This window comes from Pygoscelis adeliae, unplaced genomic scaffold (assembly GCF_000699105.1).
Source record: "Pygoscelis adeliae isolate BGI_AS28 unplaced genomic scaffold, ASM69910v1 Scaffold402, whole genome shotgun sequence".
NCBI classification, from domain to species: domain Eukaryota; kingdom Metazoa; phylum Chordata; class Aves; order Sphenisciformes; family Spheniscidae; genus Pygoscelis; species Pygoscelis adeliae.
The window spans coordinates 4,562,265-4,585,727 of NW_008824411.1; the positions used below are offsets into that span (position 1 = coordinate 4,562,265).

Sequence of the window (23,463 nt, forward strand, 5' to 3'; positions counted from 1 at the left end):
ACTGTCTGGCTGAGTGGAAATTGGAATCAATCCGGCTGAAAATTAACCCAGAAAAAGTCATTAGCTTTTTGGTGGTGTCCTGTACTTCACTTGATTGGAAGCAACTGTGAAACCACAGCCTTGTCAAGAAGGGTCCCATAAGAAGCAGGAATACCCTTTGCTGGAGATATTCCAGCTCTCCCCATCACTCCTTCATCTGTTTGTTCCACATCACTGGTGGAGACTATCCTCTCCCCACTTTCATCCATTTCCTTATGTCCATCTGATCAAGTAGAATTTATCTGTTGCACATAAATCACTTAGTTCAGCCAGTTTGACTTTACTGTTGGCACAGGTCAAGGGAAACAGCAATATATCATGTAAGCAGCACAGTGAAACTTCCGAGAGCCTAAATTTTATGGCGATCCTTTAGCATAGCCAGAACACTAGGAATTTTATGAACTTTAAAAAAGTCTATACCACAAACAGAACATGTTTAACCAAAGGCAAAAATGTATTAATGGATTCTGAACTGTAAGATTTTCTTTGATCTGGACTGCAGTCAACATTTTATCTTAACCAGCCTAGTTTCACTCTTGGCTTCCTGTTACTGGACTCGCAACACAAGGCCCAAGCAGCCATGCAAAGGTTTTTAAGTGCTGCAATTCAGATTAGCCATTTTTTAAAATTTTGGCCAAAGTTCATAATAGCAAGTTTTTATCTTCAAAGTACATAGAAAAATCTATTTGGATGTGTATTTCTGAGTATATACACTTCTCATCTTGAGTACTTAAAACACTGCATTTCACCATCTCCTTCATTTACCTCAATTCTTCCCCCCCTCCTCCCCCCCCAGTATTTCCCCGAGCTTGTATCATTCAGCACGTTAAACACATTTATTGCTGTTTGATAAAAATGCACCCTTGTTGCATCATCCAGCAGCTTCAATCAGAACTGGAGGGCCCTGTCCTTGTTCCACAAGCTCTAGCGTTGCCTCTCTGGTGAGCATCCCATGAACTTACGCCACAATGGGCACAGCAATGCCACACTCAGGAAAGTTCAGGAGGAAATTCAAAGCATGATAACTCAAGAGGGGAAAAAACAAGAACCAAAAGGGCTTGACAGAACCAGGGCCCAATTTAGGAGTATCTGAAATATAGGCTTAATTCTGTTTTCCAGGGCTAAAGCCCTTGGCTGAAGCAGGCAGCCCTGCGAGTCAGGGTCCATGTCTATCAGATACCACAGCCAATGAGCAGAACTCTCAAGACTAGCAAACCAGATGCTACTAGCAGCTTGTAACTTTACATACCCCTTTCCTAACCATATCCAATGATAACTTGCTCTACTGACTAAAAACATCAAAAGGTGCAACTACCCATCTACTCACACCACTTTCCTCCCACAGTCCTACAAACTTACCTAAAAAGACACAGAATTTGGAGAGTTACTCACCCACCCCCCACCCCCACCCCAAATTATTCAGTCACCAGTTGCTATGAGAGCCTAAAATTTAGTATAGGCTTCTGTTCATATAAATGCATACCAATGAAAAAGTTCAAAAAAACATTTTAAAAAGGAAAAGTTGACCAAAGATTGCTTTGGGCTTAAATAAAAGCACACATTTCACCATCTGTACAGATTTGCAGGGCTTTACTTTATTGTGCCTACCTATTGGAATCTAGGCATTAGAAAGCATCCACACTGCATCAAAAAAACTTTACCAGACTTCTTAGCAAACTATTAATAGATGTTAAAATGTTACTGGATTTGAAAAGGCAGAAAGTGGACAGAGTAATGAACTGTCAAGAATTGTAGTTCACTAAGCCTCCTGCATGCTGGCCAAAGTATTTGAAAAAAATCACCAATTACAGGATAGTTCTCACATGCCATTTGCTTTTCTTTCATAAAAGTGATTAGCTAAGTTGTAAATCTGAGTAGCTGTTCCTAAAGTCATGCAACTCCCAGGAACGCATGTAAAATGTCCATCATTTCAAAACAGAGCAAGTGAATCAAGCAACCAAAACCAGCATTCATACTAGTAAAGCAAAAAGAACATGAAAAGTGCTTGGAAGAGTTATTAACATTTACTTATTCAAAGGAGAGGTAAAATGCTCTTACCGTGCTACCACCAGGAACTGGTCTATCTGCTTGTCTACTAGCGGGTTAAAGGCTTCCCAAACTTTTGTTTCAAGTTTTGACTGATCTCTTCCATCATCCTCACCTGGTTGAAAAACAAATTAGAAATGCTTGATATGGCTGTTTTAAAATAAAAGTACTTTCTAGATTTTTTTATCTCACAATAATTTAACTGCTAACCCATCTCAGTTACTCTGCCTAAGAAGCCACCATGAAAATTTCATTCACCTATTTGTCTGTGACAATTTCAGCTCGACAACACAGCAACACAGCTTGTCTAAATCGAGCAATCAGATTTTCAAGAACTGGTTTCAAAGAATACATGTAATGGGAAACAGACTATACATCCTTCTCCCAGCTAGACAGTCTCTCTTCAGCCCCTCTCCCCAGCTCCTCTCTCTTTCTCCTTTACCTTGCAGCAGTTCCAGGGAAACAGACACAGTCCCAGCTGCTCTGAGCAGGCAAAGAGTAGCTGGTTCAACCTGCATCAGCTGCTTTCTAAGAGGGTAATCATGGCATCAGACTCTCTTGCTTTTATTTTCCTGACTCTACACAAACCAAAATACCCTGGAAAAATACAGGAGCTACTGAGACTTTTTTTTCTTTTCTTCTTTTTCCTGCTCCCTTTAAAACATCTGGAGATTATCCTTCTCTGAATCCCCGTGTTGGCCCACTGAGGGAAAAGAATGCCTTTCAAATTAGTTCATCCTCACTTAGGAGGCTTGCCCAGCTGCTGAATAAATACCAGTTTCATAGACAAATTAAACAAGAGTCCTGACCAATTTGTTTGCCTGTTCTAACATGAGGCTAGCAGTACCAGCAAAGCTCCTAAGCAAGGACAGAAGCATCTCACTGCTTTCACATCTCTGCCCATACAGTCTGGAGAAGGTCCTTCCAACGTGGGTCACAACCCCAGCTCTCTCAGGAGCATACCAACAGACCTTCTCCCATGCATTGCATGGGTCTCAGAAAGGAGCAATTAGATGCCGGTATTCCCCATCCCTCTTAGTTTTTCCACCCATTGTTGGATCTGTGGGGTAGTGCAAAGACAAATCTAAAGTTAGTTACTATTTGGTAACTAGTATTGGTTACTAGCTGGCTACTACGCCCTTTTCCTTGGGCCAGGGTCCTCATGGTCCTACCGCTCCATGACACAGTGGGGGCAGGCTGAGGTCTCACAACACATTCAGGCCAGCAAATTCTTCCTCCTGCCTGTTCTGCAGGTGAGAAGTCTAGGCTGGCAGCCAACACTTGGGATGGGGAGAGGGGCTCTGAGGAAAAGGCACTCAGCAATAATGGGCAAATTGATGAGGGGAGACAGCATTTAATTGGCAGTAATTTTGGAGGGGTTCTTATAGGGAGGTGAGGCTTGATTAAAAACACAAAGGGCTTTACAGACGCGATGGAAATTTGTGTTTCCCATGGAAATTCTGAAATCTCTTAATAAAAAGAGTGCAAGCTCGGAGGGAGCCAATTAATTCAATTTGTTTCAACAACTTTTATGATTTGGACAAACGCCCACTTAAAGACTGGTTTGAGACATAACTAATTGCATTCAGTGGGCAACAGCTTCAGTCACCAACAAACCAGGCCATCATTGTACACATGACCTGGCAGTGGAAACCTCTACCTCTCACACCTATGCAGGCTGCACACATAAAAGTGGCCACATTCGACATGGCCTCTTGACAATTTAAATAAATTATGGAAATTACCCTCTTTTAGTAAGTCTGTTATATCTGCCTGGTATCTGTTTCCGACTCGAATCTCTCCTTTATCAGCGAGTAGGGTCTTTTGTTGAGGATCGTATACTAGTGAATAAAAGAAGAAATCCTAAAAATAAAACAAGAGCAAAAAGTAAACAGTGTTATTAGCTTTTACTTTCAGCTTTGCATACATACTAGCAAGCTTTTACATTTTAAGTTTGGTTTTATTACCTATATATAGATTTTAAAATTGGGTGAACAAACAATAAGTGAACCACCAGTTTTAAAACCTGATATTAAATGCTGCCACTGTCTTCTATATTATAAGTGTAACAGCTCTCCTCAAAAGCAGCTGTTCCCTTAATATACAGTCTTTGACATTGAAGTGAACAAAGCTCCTCTTCCACAAATGAGGCTCAAAAGGGCCAGGAGATAATTTTTAGTAGTATCAGCTGTTTCAGAACACAAAATTGCACTTTCCCATATACCAAAATAGCAGTACTAGATGATAGCAACTTATCCGCACAGAAGTATTAGTACAAACTAAAGCGTAACTTCAGAGCGTTACAGCCATACCAACGAAACACCCCATAGAGACATGAAGCCCCAGACACCCTCTGTGGTCTTTGCTGGACTTGCTCCAGTATGCCAATGTCTCTCTCGTGCTGTGAGGCCCAAAGCTGGACACAGCACTCCAGAAGTGGTCTCACAAGTGATGAGCTGAGGGGATGAATCCCTTCCCTCCATCTGCTCGCTACACTCCTGCTAATATAGACCAGGATGTGCTTGGCTTTCCTTGTCACAGGGATGCACTGCTGACCAACTTCTTGTCTGCCACCATCTAAGCTTAAATCACCATGTTTCCTTCCACTCGTTATTGGGAGATGGGTAGCAGATTTGGCAGCAGCAGTAATTAGCTGCAGGTGGCAATACGTTAATTTGTTGGTTTTGTTCAAGTAGATGAGAAAAAGGCTAAAAAAGCTGCTTGGCTTCTGTTACCTGGGTGTGTAAAATTAAAGCAAGAAGTCATACCAGAATGAGAATGTCCTGCCAGGGTGGAGAAAGAAAACAGCCAAAATTTTAACTACTTAAAACTGCATAGTGTAAGTAATTAAACTTTTCTACATGGATAAGTACTTAGCTATAGCTATTGAGTGGCACATCGGAGACCAGGTATGCTCCATGAAAGTACAGTGTGGGATACGGGGCAGGAAGAGAGCGCTGGTAGGACATGAAATAACAGACCTTTCATAACCTCCGTCCACAGCAACACCCTCACCAGGAAAAAGAAGTGTTTCTGAACAGAAACACAGCATGTGCAATGTGCCGTTTTTGACATCTCAGATTTCTGGCTCATTTTCCCTTTCCCCATATTTCCGTGTCAATAGCAGGCACCCTGTTTAAATACATCTCATTTCATGCTCACCTCATTCTCCCTTTCCCTATATTTGTATGTGTCAACAGCATGCAACAAAAATTAGGACAAAACCAGCATCAGTTTCAAGCCCTGTTCATCTTCATGAAGAGGTGGCAAGGGAAAAGAAAGTCTCCCAATCTGTCATACAAAGCCCAAAAAAGGAAGAATCGCTGTGAGTTTCCCCAGTAATATGACAAAAATTCTGTGGGCTAGGGCTTCAAAGGTACATAGTTGTTCTGTTCCCCAGCCCTACACATTAAACATATTAATCTAAGACTGATGCCACAGAGGCAAGGTCTCCCGTGTTTTCTTCACATGTATAATGCATCCAGCATCCAATTACAGAATTTAAGTGTTAAACGTGGTAACTCTGTATTTTCTGCTCCGATTTTAATAAAAATCAGCATTTTTCCAGGAAGAGATCAACATCTATGGAAGGGAAGAAAAAAGCCAAAAAAGAGCCCAGCAAGCCAGCCAAACCTGCTTTGCTACCTGGGAAAGCTACTGCACAATAAGGTATCACCTATACAGCACAGCACAAAAGGCAAGACAGGAGTTCACACCAACCTCCTCCAGCAGAAAACATGCCATTTCCCCATGGTGAAAGCACAAACTCCAAGGGCAAGAACAATCTCATGTTGTGTCATGATAACAGGACAAAAGTCATAGCTAACACTCGGCAAAATGCTGTTCCAACACCCAGCCAAGTCAACTGGAAGGGTTGTCTATGGTTGGGTTTGGGGTAGGGGGATTCGGTTGCATCCTAAATGAGTGACATTTTTGACAGAATTGATTCCTACTCCCACAGGTACCAGGGTCAAATTACATCAACCTACCGACAGAAGGGAGCTTCACAGTATACGAAAACTCATTTATATTATAGCTGTGTAAAAAAATCTGGGTCTCTTGCTCCCTGACATATGCAAAGTTCAAGATACTACAATATTTTGAGAATGTATTGTTGCATAAATAAAACGTAGGAAAAGCTTTTGTCTTGCAAGCTTCCATGTTATATATATAGTGTTTTATTTGTTCCAGCTCCAAGATACCTAACTGTAAGACAAAGTATATACAGTACAACATTAATGCTTTTCAGGCACATTGCCCAGCAAATATGCAAACCAAACACTGTAGTATAACAACACAGCGGGCCCCAAGAAGGCCAATTCTACAGGCCATTTCTTAACACAGTCTTTCTTGGCCAGGGAAAGTCATTCATTGTGGAGGGGCTTTCTCCCATGGTATTTGACTGTTAGATGCCCTATTGCTTCTCTTTTATTGATTATCACTATGAATTTTCTCTACAAAATAAAACCCATCTTTCTGTACCAGTGTCAGGTCATCTTTTTATAACTTGTCCAGTTTTGTCTCAAATCAAGCAAGTTCAGCGAAAGAATTAAAAGCCTCTGGGCTCTTCTCCCCAACCAGAGCCTCCTCAACAGAGAAAAGATGGAAGTTTAGGGGCTCAAGTGTGAATACAAGACAGACTGTAATCCCCAGAAGTAATGCAATACCACTACCGTCTTCCCCCATAGAAGCATGAAATTCAGCTCATGCAAACTGAGTGGGATTTCTGAAAGCATTAATAAACGTCAGTTTAGTGCCAATGCAAACTATAGTCTAAGGAACAAAGCAGATCTTTGTATACTCTAAAGCGCTTGTGAACTCTTGATCACCACTATGTGGTAAGAACAATTTTTTAGAAGGGTTTCACAAGAAGAGTGATGTTCACAACAAAATAACATGGCTCTTCAAAATCCTCCATGCTCATTTTAGCTGTCAAAACGTGTATGCTGAGTTTGCAGCAGTGAAGAAAAAGGGTTTTCTCTTTTAATTTCAGATCCCAGAAAACACCCAACATGTTTAGAAAAATTAAAATGACCTGCCAAGAGTTAAAATTAAACCATGACTTTCTAATTCTCCGAAGTGTTATACAGACACATATGCTCAGAGCTTCCCTACCCAAGCCCCTAAGCTACCCGTAGCTATAGCCAAGAACCAGAGCCACTAAGAAACTGCAGAAGAACTGGAAAAAGAAAAACAGGCTCAAAGTGAAGGTACAGTACAGAAATAGTGGTTAGTTCATTACAGCTTGCAAACTTACTTTCGTGAAGTCAGTTTGGGTGAAGGCAGGGAATATATTTTAACTATACAGGATTTTACTTTGGGGGAGGGTAGCAAAAGGTACCAAAATGCCAGACATCCACCCAGCAGGCAAAATTCACCCAAGCCTCTGGATATATCCTAGCAGAGCAGTAAAATAGATGGTACATATAAAATAGTTTCCTGCAGAATAGGGAAATCTAATGCTTTTGCCGTAACTGGCTATGTCCTTCTCTTGAACTCCCTGGGAATGCAGTATCTACAGGAAATTCAGGCTTTCCAGTTGCCTTTTGTCTTTTTCCTCTATTCCTCGCTCCTGCTACAAAACCAATTTTGCCAGGCACAGTAAAAAAAGTCACTGCTAGTCCCCCTTCAGCTCCCTCTCTAAATGTAACAGAGCAATCTTCCTGAGGAAGATGACAGAGAGAGGGTGGAAGGAGGAAAACAGATAACACAAATGTAATTTTGCTATGCTTATTATCTCCCTAAAATTTTCTGTCTGCATGTTTAACCTCCTTTCAAGGCAGACAGCCCTGGGCTGAAAACCTACTTTTAGTGGTCATAAGATACATGAAATCAAATGACAGATTCCCTAGAACTGTTTAGGCTTTATTGACAGAAGCCATGTAAAAAAAAAAAAAAAAAAAAACCAAAAAATTCTGAAAGCAAAGAACAGATTGGGGTCTATGCTCTGTACATAGGGCTCAGAGCATTTAAATTATTGTTACAGCAGCACTGTTAAAAATAGACTGCTTATAAATAACTATTCCCTACCACAGATTTCATTAGCACCAGACATACTAGTAGAATCAAATATCTACTGTCCAGACTAATTAAAGCAATTAAAAACTCTGTTTCTGCAAAGAGGAACTACATAATCTCTAGGAGGCATACCACCCTCTGTGCATAGATCCAGTGTAGGCTAGATCCTATTATATGAATTATTGGGGGTTACTGATTTCATTGGGAATCTGCCAGTTTACACCAAAATGACAGCAGGGGAAGTCTCTCATTTCCCATGTTGCTGCAAACACTTCTGTCCTGCCACTAGCTCTATGCATTTAATCAGATCCCTCAGCATGATGAAGGAATTCATTGCAATGCATTGAACTATATGTAGCCAAGACACCAACATCTGCTCCTGTTCTCAACTGAAGACAACAGTCACTTCCAAAATTTGTTCCTTAGGACCTGCCCTTCCTCAAATGCTGCAATGCTCTTTTCAATCTGGTGTGATCTATCAGAGAGTTTATTGGCATATGACAGATTCCTGAGGGGGGGGGGGGGGGGGGGGGGGGGGGGGGGCAGAAGAAACAGTTCAAAACAGTACCATCCAGTGCTATGAATTCACCAGGCAACAACTATCGCCTTTTCTCAATCTCTTTACCTTCCACCCAAGCACATTTGTGTTCCTGAGCTTTTAATTTCTTTACCATCTGTCCAAGTTAGTTTGCACCACAGCAAAATACTGTGCTAAGTGACAGGACACATTCAGGGAACTCTCTCATTCTGTGAAATCTGTAAGTGCCTGCTCAGTTTTAAAAATAACCCGCATCACCCATCTTGCATTTTTGAGAGTTCAAAAGGATGAAAAAGAGAAATCTCTTTCTATTCCTACATCTGCAACTGAGCTGTTGCACGATCAGAGAAAGCCAGTTCCCTTCTCTGTCTCAATGTACCTACCTGTACCATTAGTGATAATAAAAATGTGTTGGGAGCGATCGAGAACGAATACTACTTAAAAGTTGGGTACTAGTAAATCTAAATTAATTTCAGTTTTGATTAACTTTTGCTTTCAAATTGGCATATCCTAGGCTGCTAGCTGGTAACAAGCATTTCTGAATACAACGGCCCTTGTTTGATGCGCTGCCATTTGGCAGCCCTGAGAAGACTCGACATGTTTTTGGTTTCACATTCCAAAGAGAAACCCGACTATTTAATCCCTGTGCTTTGTTTAAAATTCTCTTAAACTGGAGTATCAGATTAAAGTTAATCTTATGCTTAAATAAATACTAAAGAAAGCTAAAAAAGCATTTAAAAAGAAAACCCAACTATGAGACAGACTACAGTATGCTCCTTGCAAAAAATGACCTGTTTTCTCCATGTTTTTTACAGGCTGGTAATGACCGTTACCCTACTGTTTTTAATTAAAACGTTATACAAGAGAGGAAATCTTGTAAAGTTTTCAAATGCAAATGTAATGCTTGCAGATGTATTCAAATAATAATATACTGAAATTGTTTGCTAACGTCCCAAAGTAAAGCTCCCAGATTGTCGAATTCCAAGACTGTCTAACCCAGCTGACAGCCAGAGGTCTACCCACAATTAAAAGTATATAAATACATTTAAAAGAATTACAATTGTAATTTTTAAAATCCCAAAATACCTGAAAAAGTAAAACCCAAGATTTATATTCTGAATAGTGATTAACAGTGCAACACAATTCCGTTTCAAGTGTTCAGTTTGAGGTACCTTTAAATAGCCAGATTGTGAAAATTTCTGCAGGACTCAGAAGTTAACTGACAAGTAGTTTTTCAAGGACCTAAGTGTCTGTGGTGGCATATGAAGACTACAGGTAAACAACAGTGAACAGTGAACTCAAAAAACAAGGAACTAAGCTTCTCAGAAATCTGAGGCAAGATCAAGTTTAAACCATACAAACATAAATCTGTAAGATTTCAGGATAAAGCAAAATATATAGAAATACAGCTTGCTGGCTCGCTCACTCTTCACATTTACTCCACCTCCCACCCTGCCTTGTCTGAGGCATGAGCCTCCAAGGTTTGAACTTTCAGACTGCCGGGCTGATGAGCAAGTAGGGCTCTCTTTACAGAAGGAGAGGCAGCTTACTGTCACAAGGATGTAAACAGCAGCTCTGGCCCCTAGATCCACAAAGTTTTATCTCAGAATGAGGATTGTATGGAGCCTAAAGCTTCCCACTGCCAGTGCCTGTACAGTACATGTAGAAATGAAAGAACCACCTTCGTTTTAGAAAACCTGTGAAAAGCCACCAATCCTAACTTGTGCCAGGATAAACTGTTCAAGCTTGACAATTCACAAAATGGTTCGTACCTCCCGTTCCAGATATGATTTAAGGGATTCTGTCTCATTTAACAGAGTAACGCTGCATTTGCCTCTAAAAAAAGAGAAACACATTTTGAGAAAAAACATCTTAAATGCTCATGTGATTCACAAGATAGTATTACTGAAGTTGTACACAGAATTTAACCTTACATTGAACAATACTTGAATAATAATAATGCCATTTGGTTTCTGAATAAAAAGCACTGGAAGAAAATAATCATTACCTAATGTGTGTGGCTGGCAGAGATTCCAGCTGTCGTGAGAGAAACAACTCACGATGTCGTAGCTGATGCTTCTGTTTCTCTGGTAAATCAACCATTTCTGGATTTTCCATCTCTTCTTCCATTTCTCCTAGTTATAAAGAGACAAAATTGATCATCAAGAACAGTGCAAGTATTGATTCTGAGCCAATAAGGATGAGCTGCTCCAAAACCTTTGCTAAATAATACACATTATTTAGATTAAATCTAACTTCATCAGAATCCTCACATTTCAGCCAACTGAACAATTAGATGATTAGTATAGATCCTTTAAATGATGCTTGTGAAGAATTGTATTTATTCACCACTGGGATCAAAGCATTCCAGGTACGCATAGGTCACACTGGCTCACCAAGCTGAAAGTCACACAAATCTGCTACCAACAGACAAGCTCTGAAGAGAGCTGCTCTTGGAGACCATCACTGCACCGTTAGATTCATCAGGAAGAAGCTGACGCATGATGAGTGAGGCAGTAAAAGCGAAGTCTTTCCTCTTTGCCAGGCCTCTTAGACCCTACTCCTCTTTCAGGATATCACAGACTGTCTCATCCCAACTTCAACAGCTGTTGCAGGAAATGCCCACTGAAAAGGTTAGTTTATTTCTTTAGTGTATTTTATTCTCTTTACCCCAACCACAGCCAATAGATCACAGCCACAAGATTAACTGGAATGTAACCAAGTGCCTAAGGCCAGTCTTGCAACCCCCCCACCCTACCACACCACACACATTTGACTGCAAAACTCCTGCATTTCAAAAGCTTGCTTTATTCTGCAGTCAGGATCCACCATCTCTGGTTTTGAGCTATCCAGTCTCCATCCAACCAGTTTTTAAATGAATGCCAAAGTCAATATATGAAACCACATCCACACCGATACACAACGGACCCAGAACATCTCTAGGCACCTTTCCTGTAAGAAATAAATTATTAGTATGTTTTGTGTTTATTAGCAAGCATCCTGTCAATTATGCAAGATAAAGCTGTAGAAGGCAAAATACTCCAAAAAAGCTGCAACACTTCTCCATGATGAAGGACTGCGAAAGGAAACCTCAGACTTTTTCCTTCCCTATGAAATTAAGGCAGTTACTGCTTTTTCCAAAACCACGGGAAAAGGTTCCCAGACTGTAGGAGAATGAGCTGTAAAGTCTCATACATGAATAGTAAAACTCTAATTTTATGGCAGCAGTACTCTTTTAAAGAGCAGACTTATGCCTGCAGCTTAATTCAACAGTTGTTGCCAAGAAACATTTCTAGTCAGAAACACATACAGGCATAGTTATGATTGATAGACCCTTAAGATTAGTTAACTGTAATCCTCATAATTATCTCAAAAGAAAGCAAACAGAAAGGAGAGATCTCCATTTTATAAAACACTAGAATTGCATTTAGTTTTAAATAGGCCACCATTATGCCAAAGGGGGTGACAAAAAAGTTATGTACCCTTCAGGTTCCCCACATTTTATCACTGTTTTACTGTCCTGGAAAAAGACTTGTGGTTTATATGTCCCTCAGGTAAGCTGCTCCAGCAAGGCAGGAAAAAAAATAGTAGCATAATAAAACCAGACTGCAACATACAATAGCTCTTACACCACATGAGCTGTTAAGCATACAGCAGCATGCACTTACATTTCAATATTTTCATAGGAACTAGAACACCAAATTTACATTTGTGCCACAGTTTCGTGGTTCTGCAATTTATTTACTGAAATGGATTCTGTTTCAGTTGAAAATTAATATTGTGGCTGCTGACCTACACTATAAATGTACCAGCAGCAATCCACAAACAAGTCAGCAAGTTCCAAGCTAACCTGCCTAAAAACTGAAGGATGCTCAAATGAAAAGGCATTTGTGCCTGCACTTACAACAGTTTTTGGAGAATAAGAGTAGTGCACTGTGTAATGCAGGAAAAATACTATAAGGAGCAACCTAAAATACTTAATATTTTCACTATATTTAATAGCCTAGAGCTTTTAAAAACTACTTCTTTTTAAAAAATATATTAACCACTATGTGCCAATCAAATCTACAAACGAAACAAAACCACCCAGCACAACCAAGCTAATCTTGGGAACCGCATCCCTTCAGCTAGGCACATTTTCCAACTGGTGTTTTATTTATATGTCTAGCTTTTGTAATAAAATAAGGAAGGTGGGAAGCACATATTTTCTTCTTATGCCAGCTCTGCTATGCACAGCCTTTCAAAATAAAAAGGCGTAATTTTTTTTTAAAAAAAGACAGGTATTTCTACAGGTAACAAACAATTCCCCCCACACACAGACGTAAAGTTGTCATAGTTCCTGAAGACAGAGGTAGGAATATTCCAAGAAATAACAAACAAAAATCCACACAAGCATCTTCCCTCCTTTTCCACAGCCATGATTTAGTACTGAAAAGAATGAACCTGGCAAATGCATTCGGAACCAAGGGAAGGAGGAGAGAATACAGGGCTGGATCCAGCACAGGAACCTCTCTGTCTCTCTCCCTGAAGTCATGCAAAAGTGGCTTTGACAAAAACCGTAACTAATACCACCTCACCGCCTCTGCGCAGACAGCAAAGGCTTAAGTCAGACTGTAAATGACAACAGGGGCTGGCCCAGCCTCAGGTTCCAGGACAAGCCGGTCTGACACATCTGCATTTCACCCTCCTACAGTTCAAGCACTCAAGCTCTAAGTGAAGCAGACTTCATCCTTGAGAATGGCAATCCCTGAGAAATAAGGACCACAGTCTTTAAAAAAAAACAAACAAAAAACCTCATATGTTTTTAGATATATATAAAAATAAAAATCTTTTCAGAAAGACTTGCCTGCGTTTATGACAGTACTGCTGAATAAGTGGTATGGGAATACAGTAGGTGCAGTATATTGGGACTTCAATGCTCTCATAAAGCCTTACCTCAAAATTAATCTCTCTGCTTGATAGATGTGCTCATGCAGATTTAAAACTAAACATTTAGTCTTAATACAAACAGTAATATATTACCTATGCAGAAGTAGCCAGTGGAATGCTGCAAGGAGTGTATTAGATTAAGTATTATTTGATATTTGATGACAGAATCATTAATAGCACATTAACAAAGCTTGAAGACGACTTATATTGGGAACAAGAGACAGGCAGATTGGACCCAAACAGCAAGACTCATGTGAAAGCTAACATATATGGGGAAAAATAATTAGAAAGAGTAAACTTTGAGTTGGCAGGAGAAACCCAAGAGGCAGTAATTGTAATTTACAATGACCGGGTGTGTGAGATGCAAAATTAAACACCAATATTTGCTAGACACTAGAAAGAATAGCAATTTGCTATAGATCAGATTGGGCTCTCTACAACATCAGAGGTAGAAAGCACCAGCTCTTTCTTTGCATTCTGAGTGTCGTACAAGTAGCTACATAGCAGAATTTGGAAATGCACAAAGGCAAACAAGATACCAAAATTAGGCTAGAGAGCACACTAGGATGTCCAGCTTGGGAGACAGTCTGTAGTAACAGAAGAATCAGAATCGTAGAATCACAGAATAGTTGGGGTTGGAAGGCACCTTTAAAGGTCATCCAGTCCAACCCCACCTGCAATAAGCAGGGACATCTTCAACTAGATCAGGTTGCTCAGAGCCCCGTCCAACCTCACCTTGAATGTTTCCAGGGATGGGGCATCCACCACCTCTCTGGGCAACCTGTGCCAGCGTTTCACCACCCTCAGCGTAAAAAATTTCTTCCTTATATCTAGTCTCAATCTACCCTCTTCTAGTTTAAAACCATTACCCCTTGTCCTATCACAACAGGCCCTGCTAAAAGGTTTGTCCCCATCTTTTTTATAAGCCCCCTTGAAGTATCGAAAGGCTACAATAAGGTCTCCCCAAAGCCTTCTCTTCTCCAGGCTGAACAACCCCAACTCTCTCAGCCTTTCTTCATAGGAGAGGTGTTCCATCCCCCTGATCATTTTTGTGGCCCTCTTCTGGACCTGCTCCAACAGGTCCGTGTACTTTCTTATGCTGAGGGCTCCAGAGCTGGATGCAGTACTCCAGGTGGGGTCTCACCAGAGCAGAGTAGAGGGGCAGAATCACCTCCCTTGACCTGCTGGCCACGCTTCTTTGGATGCAGCCCAGGATATGATTGGCCTTCTGGGCTGCGAGCGCACATTGCCGGCTCATGTCCAGCTTTTCACCCACCAGTACCCCCAGGTTGCCCCGACCCAGATGCAGGACCTTGCACGTGGCCCTGTTGAACCTCATGAGGTTCACACGGGCCCACTTCTCGAGCTTGTCCAGGTCCCTCTGGATGGCATCCCATCCCTCTGGCATGTCAAATGTTATTACTTATTAGTTAGCATGGTATCACTAACAACAAAATGTAAAGAAAAAAGGAAAAAAAAGGGGTCAAAACATTGGGAAACACAGTAAAGCCAGTGCTATTGACCTGTACAACAGTTCCTTCAGTAGCGAAGGAAGCTTAAACTCCTGGTGCTTTAACAGCTCAACTAAGCAGCTTGGGAGGGCATTACAGAAGTGTTGCATTTGAAGAAAAGAACAATACAACACCACATTCCTTCTCCCAGGTCCAGTTTCAAATGGTCTATATTAAGCCTCAGCCTCATTCATTTTCTCTCTACCAAAAAACAGATATTGATTCATAGCTATAGAAAATACAGTGAAAGTTTTAACAAAAAGAAAGCCTTAAACCTTGACACTTCAGGAGGAGTTTGCCACATTATCAAGACATCTCACTATGATCCCTTCCAAAACTTCTTGTGATCATCTTTTGCAGCCATAGCCACTATTACAGGTAGCATACAGAGCAAACAGACACTATTTTGGACACTTAGCTTATCTTTCCTCACTGCACCACCCCCAGAAGAGAAAAATCACAGTTCCCCCCTCTCAATAACAACAGAGCCAAAAGTGTCATTAGTGGATTAACGAACTCGACTCCTCTTAAATCAGCATGTGTGGTGTTGGGAGAAAAATGGAGGAGAAGGGGAATAAAATGGAAGAAATAAAAAAAAAAAACCACACCACCTCATTTGTGAAGCTATTGTCAAACTGCATTTAGAGTGATGTTATCTAAAATTTAAAAAAAAAAAACCAAATTTAATAGATCCCCTACCTGTTCAGGCACACAGGTCTCATGCAACTCATGGACTGATTGAGTAATGACACCTCACGACTGCAAGACATTTATTTTTAGAAGTCTTGCAGTCTTGCTGCCATGTGTGCCTGGCACCCAAACATCATCTGCTGAAAGCCAACCACAAACCTGCCAAACCAGCTGGCACTAACTACTCAGTTCTCCAACCACTACCAAAACTAGTCACCTCATTGTTTTACAAATCAGGATAAATGTTTTTAATGAAGCAAAAACTGTGGTCATCAAACAGATCACAAGTAACTGGAGGCGGCTGGGGGTGGGTGGTTTGAAGGGGGGACAGGAGATCGTATTACTGCTGTTGGAAACAATTACTTAATTATGTAAGAAAGTATATAAGACATTATATAGAAACTATATAGGGAAAAAAATATATAGTCAAAGCATCCAATTGTAGCTTGAGGAGTAAATTATCATTCTCACTTCTCTTCCACCAAGCTCTGCCTGAAATCTTGTTTGCACACAATATTCTACGTTAAACCACTACAAAGTCTCTGGGCAAGAACATTAAATAGTCTCCTACTGGTGAAGCAGGTTCATTTCAGAAACAGGTGGAGAAATTCCCTAGAATAATTTGTGAGGTGATTAAAGAGGCTTATGAATAAAAAGTGTTAACAATGTATGGAAGCCATTATAAGGCTGAAAGATTTATAGGACAACCCAGACAAGCTTTATATCATATGATAAAAATAGTAAGATCACAGATGAAATCCAAGAATCAGGTTGCATACATCAGGTACTAATTTACAGTCACCAACTACAGAATAAGGTGCTTCCAACTCATTTCTCTTTATAAAGAGTTAAGAGAAAAGACAACCTACCTCAGACTTGTCTGTTTCAGATATCTGATGGATTATACAAGCTAAAGAGTAAGTGCGCTTTTTTTTTTTTAAACTTTGCAACATTCACTTCACAATCACATTTTTTCCTTCCTTTATTGGACAAGAAAAAATATTACAAAATATACATATACTTTTTCCATTCATGTTCTGGCCATATCTTCCCATTATTTGGTTCTCTCACTGCATTGATCTCAACAGTAGGTCTAAAATAAAGGCATCTTAAACAGAAGACTGTGAATCCAGAAATGTCTGCAGCCAGAAAGCTCCATTAATCAGCTGAACAAAGGCAGTTAAAAGATCAGCGATGCAGATACGTACATCTACTGCAAATGCATCAAAATGAGGCAACAGGAGACTTTATGGAAATGAACTCAAAGTCAGTGACAGTGTTGAGCATCTGTACTAGAATCTTAACATCCACAAAATTTAATTTCAGTATATCATGCAGGATGTAGGTATTTTTTTTCCAGAGTAAAGAACTAACGGCTGTCCAAAAGCTTAATTTTACTCTCTTCTCCCTCCATAAGAAGAAAGGAAGCCACACAACAGCACATATATCTAAATAAACGGAAGTCATTTAGCAGCAATTTTACTCTGTACCAGAAAGAAACATACTGGAAAAAATGTTAGTTACTAATGAAATTTACACTAAGACACAGCCTCAGTTGTCTCTGGTGGCTCTGTTAATAGGATTGTGCTATAGAAGAATTTTCCTGTCTTTCAAACACATATTCATATGAACAATAAATTATTTGTTTGCATTTAAAAAATCTTAAATTTCTTATCACAAAAAGAAATCAGCCTTTGCAGGTTCAAAAAGCACGTATATGGGTTCAAATATTTTTTAATTTTCAGTCTCAGACACGCGTTTCTTTGAATCATTCCTACCTGCTTCCTTTACTAAATCTAGCGAAGTGAGACACAGATGATGGAATCAATAGTCATGTTGTTTATGGTGAAGCTCCTATTAAGTTTCAGTATTCTCAGATAAAATGAGTACTGCTGCACTGAAGAGATATCAAAAAAGCTTTGCCTGCTACCACAATTCTGCAACACAGCCAAATCTCATCTCAATGCCACATGACTTTTTTTCCAAGGTATGGTTGCAATAGAGGGACTTATTTGGACTTGAATCTACAATAGAAAATATTCAAATTTATCAATAAAGGCCTCGTTTTGCTGCAAGTTTTCCCCAATGGCACTACAGCACTGAGAACACAGCCAGACATTATATTCATTGTTAAAACTGAATATCTGATTTAATCAATCCCCATGTAGCACAACTATGTAGATCTGTGTTACATATACATCGCAGTCTGTTCATATATACACCAAGAACCACATTAAAAGACAATGATGCTTGGCAGCTAAATCATAATTTTGACATGCCCAGATCTGATTGCTTCTTTTTCATTTATGTAGTTCAAGGCTTTCCTGTAGGCACATACAAGGACTGATACGGCTGTCCATGCTTTTCACTAAATTTTAAGCAATCTGAACAGCTACAACTCACATACTCCATTGTTTATAAGTAAAAACAGTTTACTAACTCCATCTGCTTATTCTTTTTCTTCCTTTCAACATGTCTGTTTTGTACAGTACCGTGTTCATCACCTCGCAAGGATGGGATGAGAGGGATGCTGAACTGGCAGAGGAAGGTGTAACGAACCTAAATCTAATCTTCACTGGCAACTAGAATGGAGTCAAACAGGCTGGAAGCACCCCAGATAAAGTACCCAGCGACATGTAATATGTTGCACTATTTCTCCCCTGGAGATGGATACTCCCCTTGAGAGCCAGCTAGTGCACCATGCTCAGCCCCTTCTGAGTTTAGAATGCACAGATCCACAGCAGCTTCTCAGCTATTTTGTGTGGTGGTTTTTTTTTTTAAAACTATCTGAATTTTTTTGCAGTATCTTGCCTTACAGATTTATATAGGCAAACATCTAATATATACTGACACATAACTATTTTTTGTATGCACTTTTTACAATTTTAAAACTGTTTCTATAATTGAAAGAGAATTGTAGCACTAAATTTTTGTTTAGAAGTAAGCTTCCATCTCTACTCAGCTAGGTATCTCACATGCCTCCGACCTCCTTGGCAAAGGAGTACATGCCAACGTAAGTTAACACAACATTCTGTAAAATAATAAAAATCAAGAAATGAGTTATGCAACGCATACATGCAAAGGAGGACAAAGTAAGGTAGCACAAACAACCCCCTAAATTTTGTGATAGTTTAGCTTCATGTTTATTTTTTTTAAATCAGAAGGTACGGTATTCAGAAAAAAAAAGTTCTAGTTTTCAAGTCTCCTCTCAGCCTACACATTATTTTTTCCTAATAAAAGGACTTGAAGTATTCAAAATAGCAATAGGATGTCCTAAAATTCAGTGCTTTTAAAATGTATTTACTGAGCATGTTCAGACAAAAGCTATGTCAGTACAAAAAGTATTACTAATATTGAAATGTAAAGAGAATTCCTGTTAGCCAAGTTTCAAGTTGGTCATGTTTCAAGTCGGTTTCCTATGATCAGACTATTTGATTTACTCATAAAGAAAGTTTGAGGGTTTTTTTCATCTGGTAACCAAACCAAATCATTCATGAGAAGTAATGCATAAGATGGGGAAAATACTTTCCCCTCATCCCAAAAATTAAGGAATTCACTTCTATGAAGCAAATAAGATGCCTTTATTCAGCCCTAACTGAACACTTCCATCCTGTCCCTACCATGACAATCAAACCATACACCAAGTGAGGTTTTAAAAGTTGGGGGGGGGGGAAGAGGGAGAGGGAGAGAAGTCAGACAAACACATAATGCAATTTGCTGAAGGACAATGTACAGGGACATTTCAAAATAATAATATTGATACTTGTAACTGTAATATCAAAGTTCTATCCAAGTTTGGCAATTTTGTGTAGAAGCAATCTGAACACAAACAAGCTTACTTGCATGTTTGTCTGCCAATACAATAAGTGTACTTGATATGTCTCTTCTTCTGTAGAAACATACCACCTTTGCTTCCACATTTCCATTGGCAGTCTGAAACAGGAAAAAAGAAAAAAAAAGAGCACAAATCAAGAACTGAACTGTACGCACCGAACTAGAAAACTTCGTAAGTAATTTGGAATTTTGCACAAGAGCTACATAGCATCACCTTTTAGCATCCTCCAGCTGCACACGTTATCTAACACACAAGCTCTGGTGTGATGCCTTCCAGGGTAGGGAAACAGAGTTTGGCCCATCCCTCCTTTTAGCAGCTACAGATGTTTCAAGGAGTGAGAAAAAACACTTACCTGCAGTTACAACATATTAACAAGCCACTTTGCTACTTTTCAGGTGATGCCTACATTTAGTAGAATTCAAAAGCATCTTTAAAATCCTAATAAAAATAACTGTGAAATATAACAACAGAATTCAGGTTTAAGCTGTTCTCCAAACTCTGTAGGACAGTAAGAAAGCAAGAAAGAACCCAGTCATTATTACTTTCACAAAAGAAATCGCAAGGACTTCTCTGACAGCACTGGTGAGCTAAACAATGACTAACACAAAAAAATCATTCCAAAACGAGAACCAAGGAAGGTGCACCAGGCAATAAACTCTACACCAGTGACAACATACAAAAAAGTCTGAATTTTTGAAGGGTTTGGGATTTTTTTCTTAAAACTCTTAAAATGAGATAGGTGATGAATCTCTTGTAAGATGGTATCTGCCAAATTGTGAAACTGGCTTTATACAAACTCTAGGGGAAATACACCTACTGGTTTGTAACAGCTCCAGCCAATCTACTGTCTTTAAAATAAATCAACAAATAATGAAAATGTAACTGAAAAGAGTTGTATCCTACCACTGAAGAGTCCTTGAAAACCATAATGATGGCACACAGTTGAAGAAACTAGAAGAATAAGATACAAATTTCTCTCCAAGAAGTCTGCAAAAAGGTAGTGGACCAGCAATCTCTCCACAAGGAAACAAAATAAAAACTGATATACATGCTTGTTGCTAAGATGTGAATGGAGGAAAAGTTTCATCTTTTATAATACCAGTTTTCCTAACACAAAGAAAAAAAAAAATCAGACAATACATACATGTACAAACATTTCCCCTTGCAGCCTATCAGTTTTTGGTACAGAGCCTGCAGAATTTCTACTCTTTTCTGTTAAATAATTCAGAACTTTTAAATTTTGAGGAACTAAAATACAAAGGCAGAAGCCATCTTGTTAAAACACAGACAGCTACAATGTAGAATTATCTATTTCATTTAATTGCCCAGGCTTCATTTACACTCAGTGAAAAAAGGCAACGCAAGATATATGATTCATTTCAACCTGAAAGACCCATTTCAAAGAGTAGGTCACAGAAATGACAGCTCAAGCAAGAGTTGCACTAAGATGAGAGATCCAGGCTGCAAGTTCTTTTTTCGGGGGGGGAGAATGAAGAGGGAAAGAAGAGGGGAAAACAATACTCTCCTAGAAAGTGATCAACAAATCTGCACCCTGTAACTGATGGAATACAGCTATTGATACCTCATGGCTATGGACCCACTGGGAATATTTTAGGAACTCACTCATTTCCTTAATGGAAGAGAGACAAAGTATTTCTGCAAAAGACCACCACTAAAAAGAAGGGGGTACAAGGATGTCCTAGCCTTCAGATTCTTTATTTGTCATTATATTGATAAATTTTCTCTTCCAAGTAACTGTTTTAGAAAGACATGTTTTTCCATCACTGATGAAAAAGACCTAATTTTAGTCAGTTAGTTTAAATTCAAATCCAAAACAGCAATATTACGTTCCTCCTGTATGGGCTGAAATGGACACGCTGCTATTAAACCTGAGAAAGTGACACGTTAAGGACACAGCTAATGGCTTCAGAACAGTATTCCCTCCTTAACTAGGCAAAATTTCAGCATAGAGGACTTCATCTGGCTCCCCACATACAAGCTATCATGCTTCCCTTTTAGATCCAATGAAAGGGAAATTTGGCAGATGAAATAATACACTGGCCAAAGGACAACCAGCAAAGACAAAGTCTGAGGAAGCAGATAACAGCTCCAAACCTTCCTGTTGAGCAGGAGTCTCCCCCAAGAAAGATCAAATTACAAAGCTCTCCATCCTCTAGGCAAACTGTTCTATTATCTTCGTATCGCATGATCCTGGCACGGAATTGAAGAACTGCAGAAATCTCCTGCCCTACAGGTGGGCATAATCACCTTGAGAATGACCTACCATCGATGCTCAGTCCTTTCATACCAAGGGAGAACAATCTAGCAGGTCTCAAAGCATTCCAGAGAAGTATCTGAACAAAAGTATTTTTAAGCTTCTAATTACCAGAGAACTGCTAAAGAATTGTTTTGATTTTAATCAAATCAAACAGATCATGAATTCAATTAACTTCCAAGACTTGATGGAAAAATTTGTTTACCTTATTGAGCTCTTCTATTCTTCGTATCAAATATGGGTTACTTGAAGAATTTTCAAAGTAGACATAATCTGACAAAAAGAAAAAAAGACTTTAAAAGATGAACTGCTAAAAATCGAATCAAAACCTCACATGTATACCTGTTAAAGACACCATACCAAATTCATTTCTTGGCACAAGCAGTATTTCAAATGTTCCTACTAAATCCAGGGTTTTAAGCAAGGAAATACAAAATCCATGCCAGTATAAGGAACATATATTAGTGCGATCTGAAGGCCAGAAACTCACTTTCGGGGGCGGGGGGGAATGGAGCTCTACTGTCAGCCTGGAAAGCAAAGCACATGATCTTCCTTCGCTCTCTGATCAGATTATTTCCACTTTGATCACATTGTTTTCTTTACTTGCTTCCTCTTCTTTCTCATCAAAATCCAGCCACTTCTCACCAGTGCTATGCAATCTCCTCTTTCCTCTTCCCTTCCAGCTCAGCTTCCACGTACTGCCCATTTACTTAGAATACAAATAGTTTCATTCTTTCTTTCTCTCATCTTTTCCTCTACTTCCTGGTCTTTTACACCTATATCATCCTAGAATACCCTCAAGAAAACTCCATATAGTAAGCCAAACAGGTCAGTAATACTCATATTTCCAAGCAGGATAAACAGCTTAAGTTACAGGAGAAAAAAGTTCTTTACCCAAGGTAGCGCCTTCAAAAAAAAAAATCAAGAAGTGCCATATCAATAATTTGGTAATTACTGAGCTCCAAGCTTAAATACTCCTTTTTACAGGTAAGGAAACCGAAGCTCAAGAGTCTTGAATGGACTTGGCTTTTATCTCCCAATACTCCAGAAGCCAAATCCTAAACCTTAAGTGAGGCAAAAAGAAGGCTGAATTCACCTCCCCACCGCAGGCAGCCACCCGCTCTCGGGTGCTGACCTTGCATGTTACAGATTTCTCTTATGCCCAGCTCTAACAACGATTCTTTCCAAGACTATCTACTAAATTTAAGACAATTTCCCTCCAGATTTCCCAGCCCATTTGTGTTTGGAGCAAAACACCCATAGCCCCTGGGCACGACTCAGGTTATCTGCAGTGAACACATTAGCATGATGCTCCGCCACTGAATGGGTGTTTAGTGGTGCTAGCCTTTTGTAAATAGGGACAACTACTGAAGCTGGTAGCCTCAATCTCCCTGAAATAGTTACCTCCTCCCCAGCTCAGAGGAAGGAAGACACCCCTCAGGGCCTCTGCTCCTCAAAAGCTGCACCATGAGGGTTAACGATTCCCCTCTTATCTCCAGGGTGGCCAGGGAGACACCAGGGCATTCACCCATCACGTCCCTACAGCAGCCCTTCTGAATCCCCGTGTAATGCTACTCAAGCT

The 23,463-nt window shown here is 39.7% G+C and overlaps 1 protein-coding gene across 1 annotated transcript in view; it reads right to left on the reverse strand.

Moving 5' to 3' along the window:
* MTA1 (metastasis associated 1) overlaps positions 1-22,426 on the reverse strand; it is a 68,854-nt gene extending 46,428 nt beyond the window's left edge. Inside the window, exons 1-7 of the mRNA XM_009320691.1 lie at positions 22,372-22,426; positions 22,087-22,154; positions 19,611-19,704; positions 10,650-10,776; positions 10,414-10,477; positions 3,831-3,948; positions 2,098-2,200 (exon numbers count right to left, since the gene is read on the reverse strand). Of these exons, the coding sequence (XP_009318966.1) occupies positions 2,098-2,200; positions 3,831-3,948; positions 10,414-10,477; positions 10,650-10,776; positions 19,611-19,704; positions 22,087-22,154; positions 22,372-22,426 (629 nt within the window). The remainder of the gene's footprint in view (positions 1-2,097; positions 2,201-3,830; positions 3,949-10,413; positions 10,478-10,649; positions 10,777-19,610; positions 19,705-22,086; positions 22,155-22,371) is intronic.
* Positions 22,427-23,463: the final 1,037 nt, after the last annotated feature.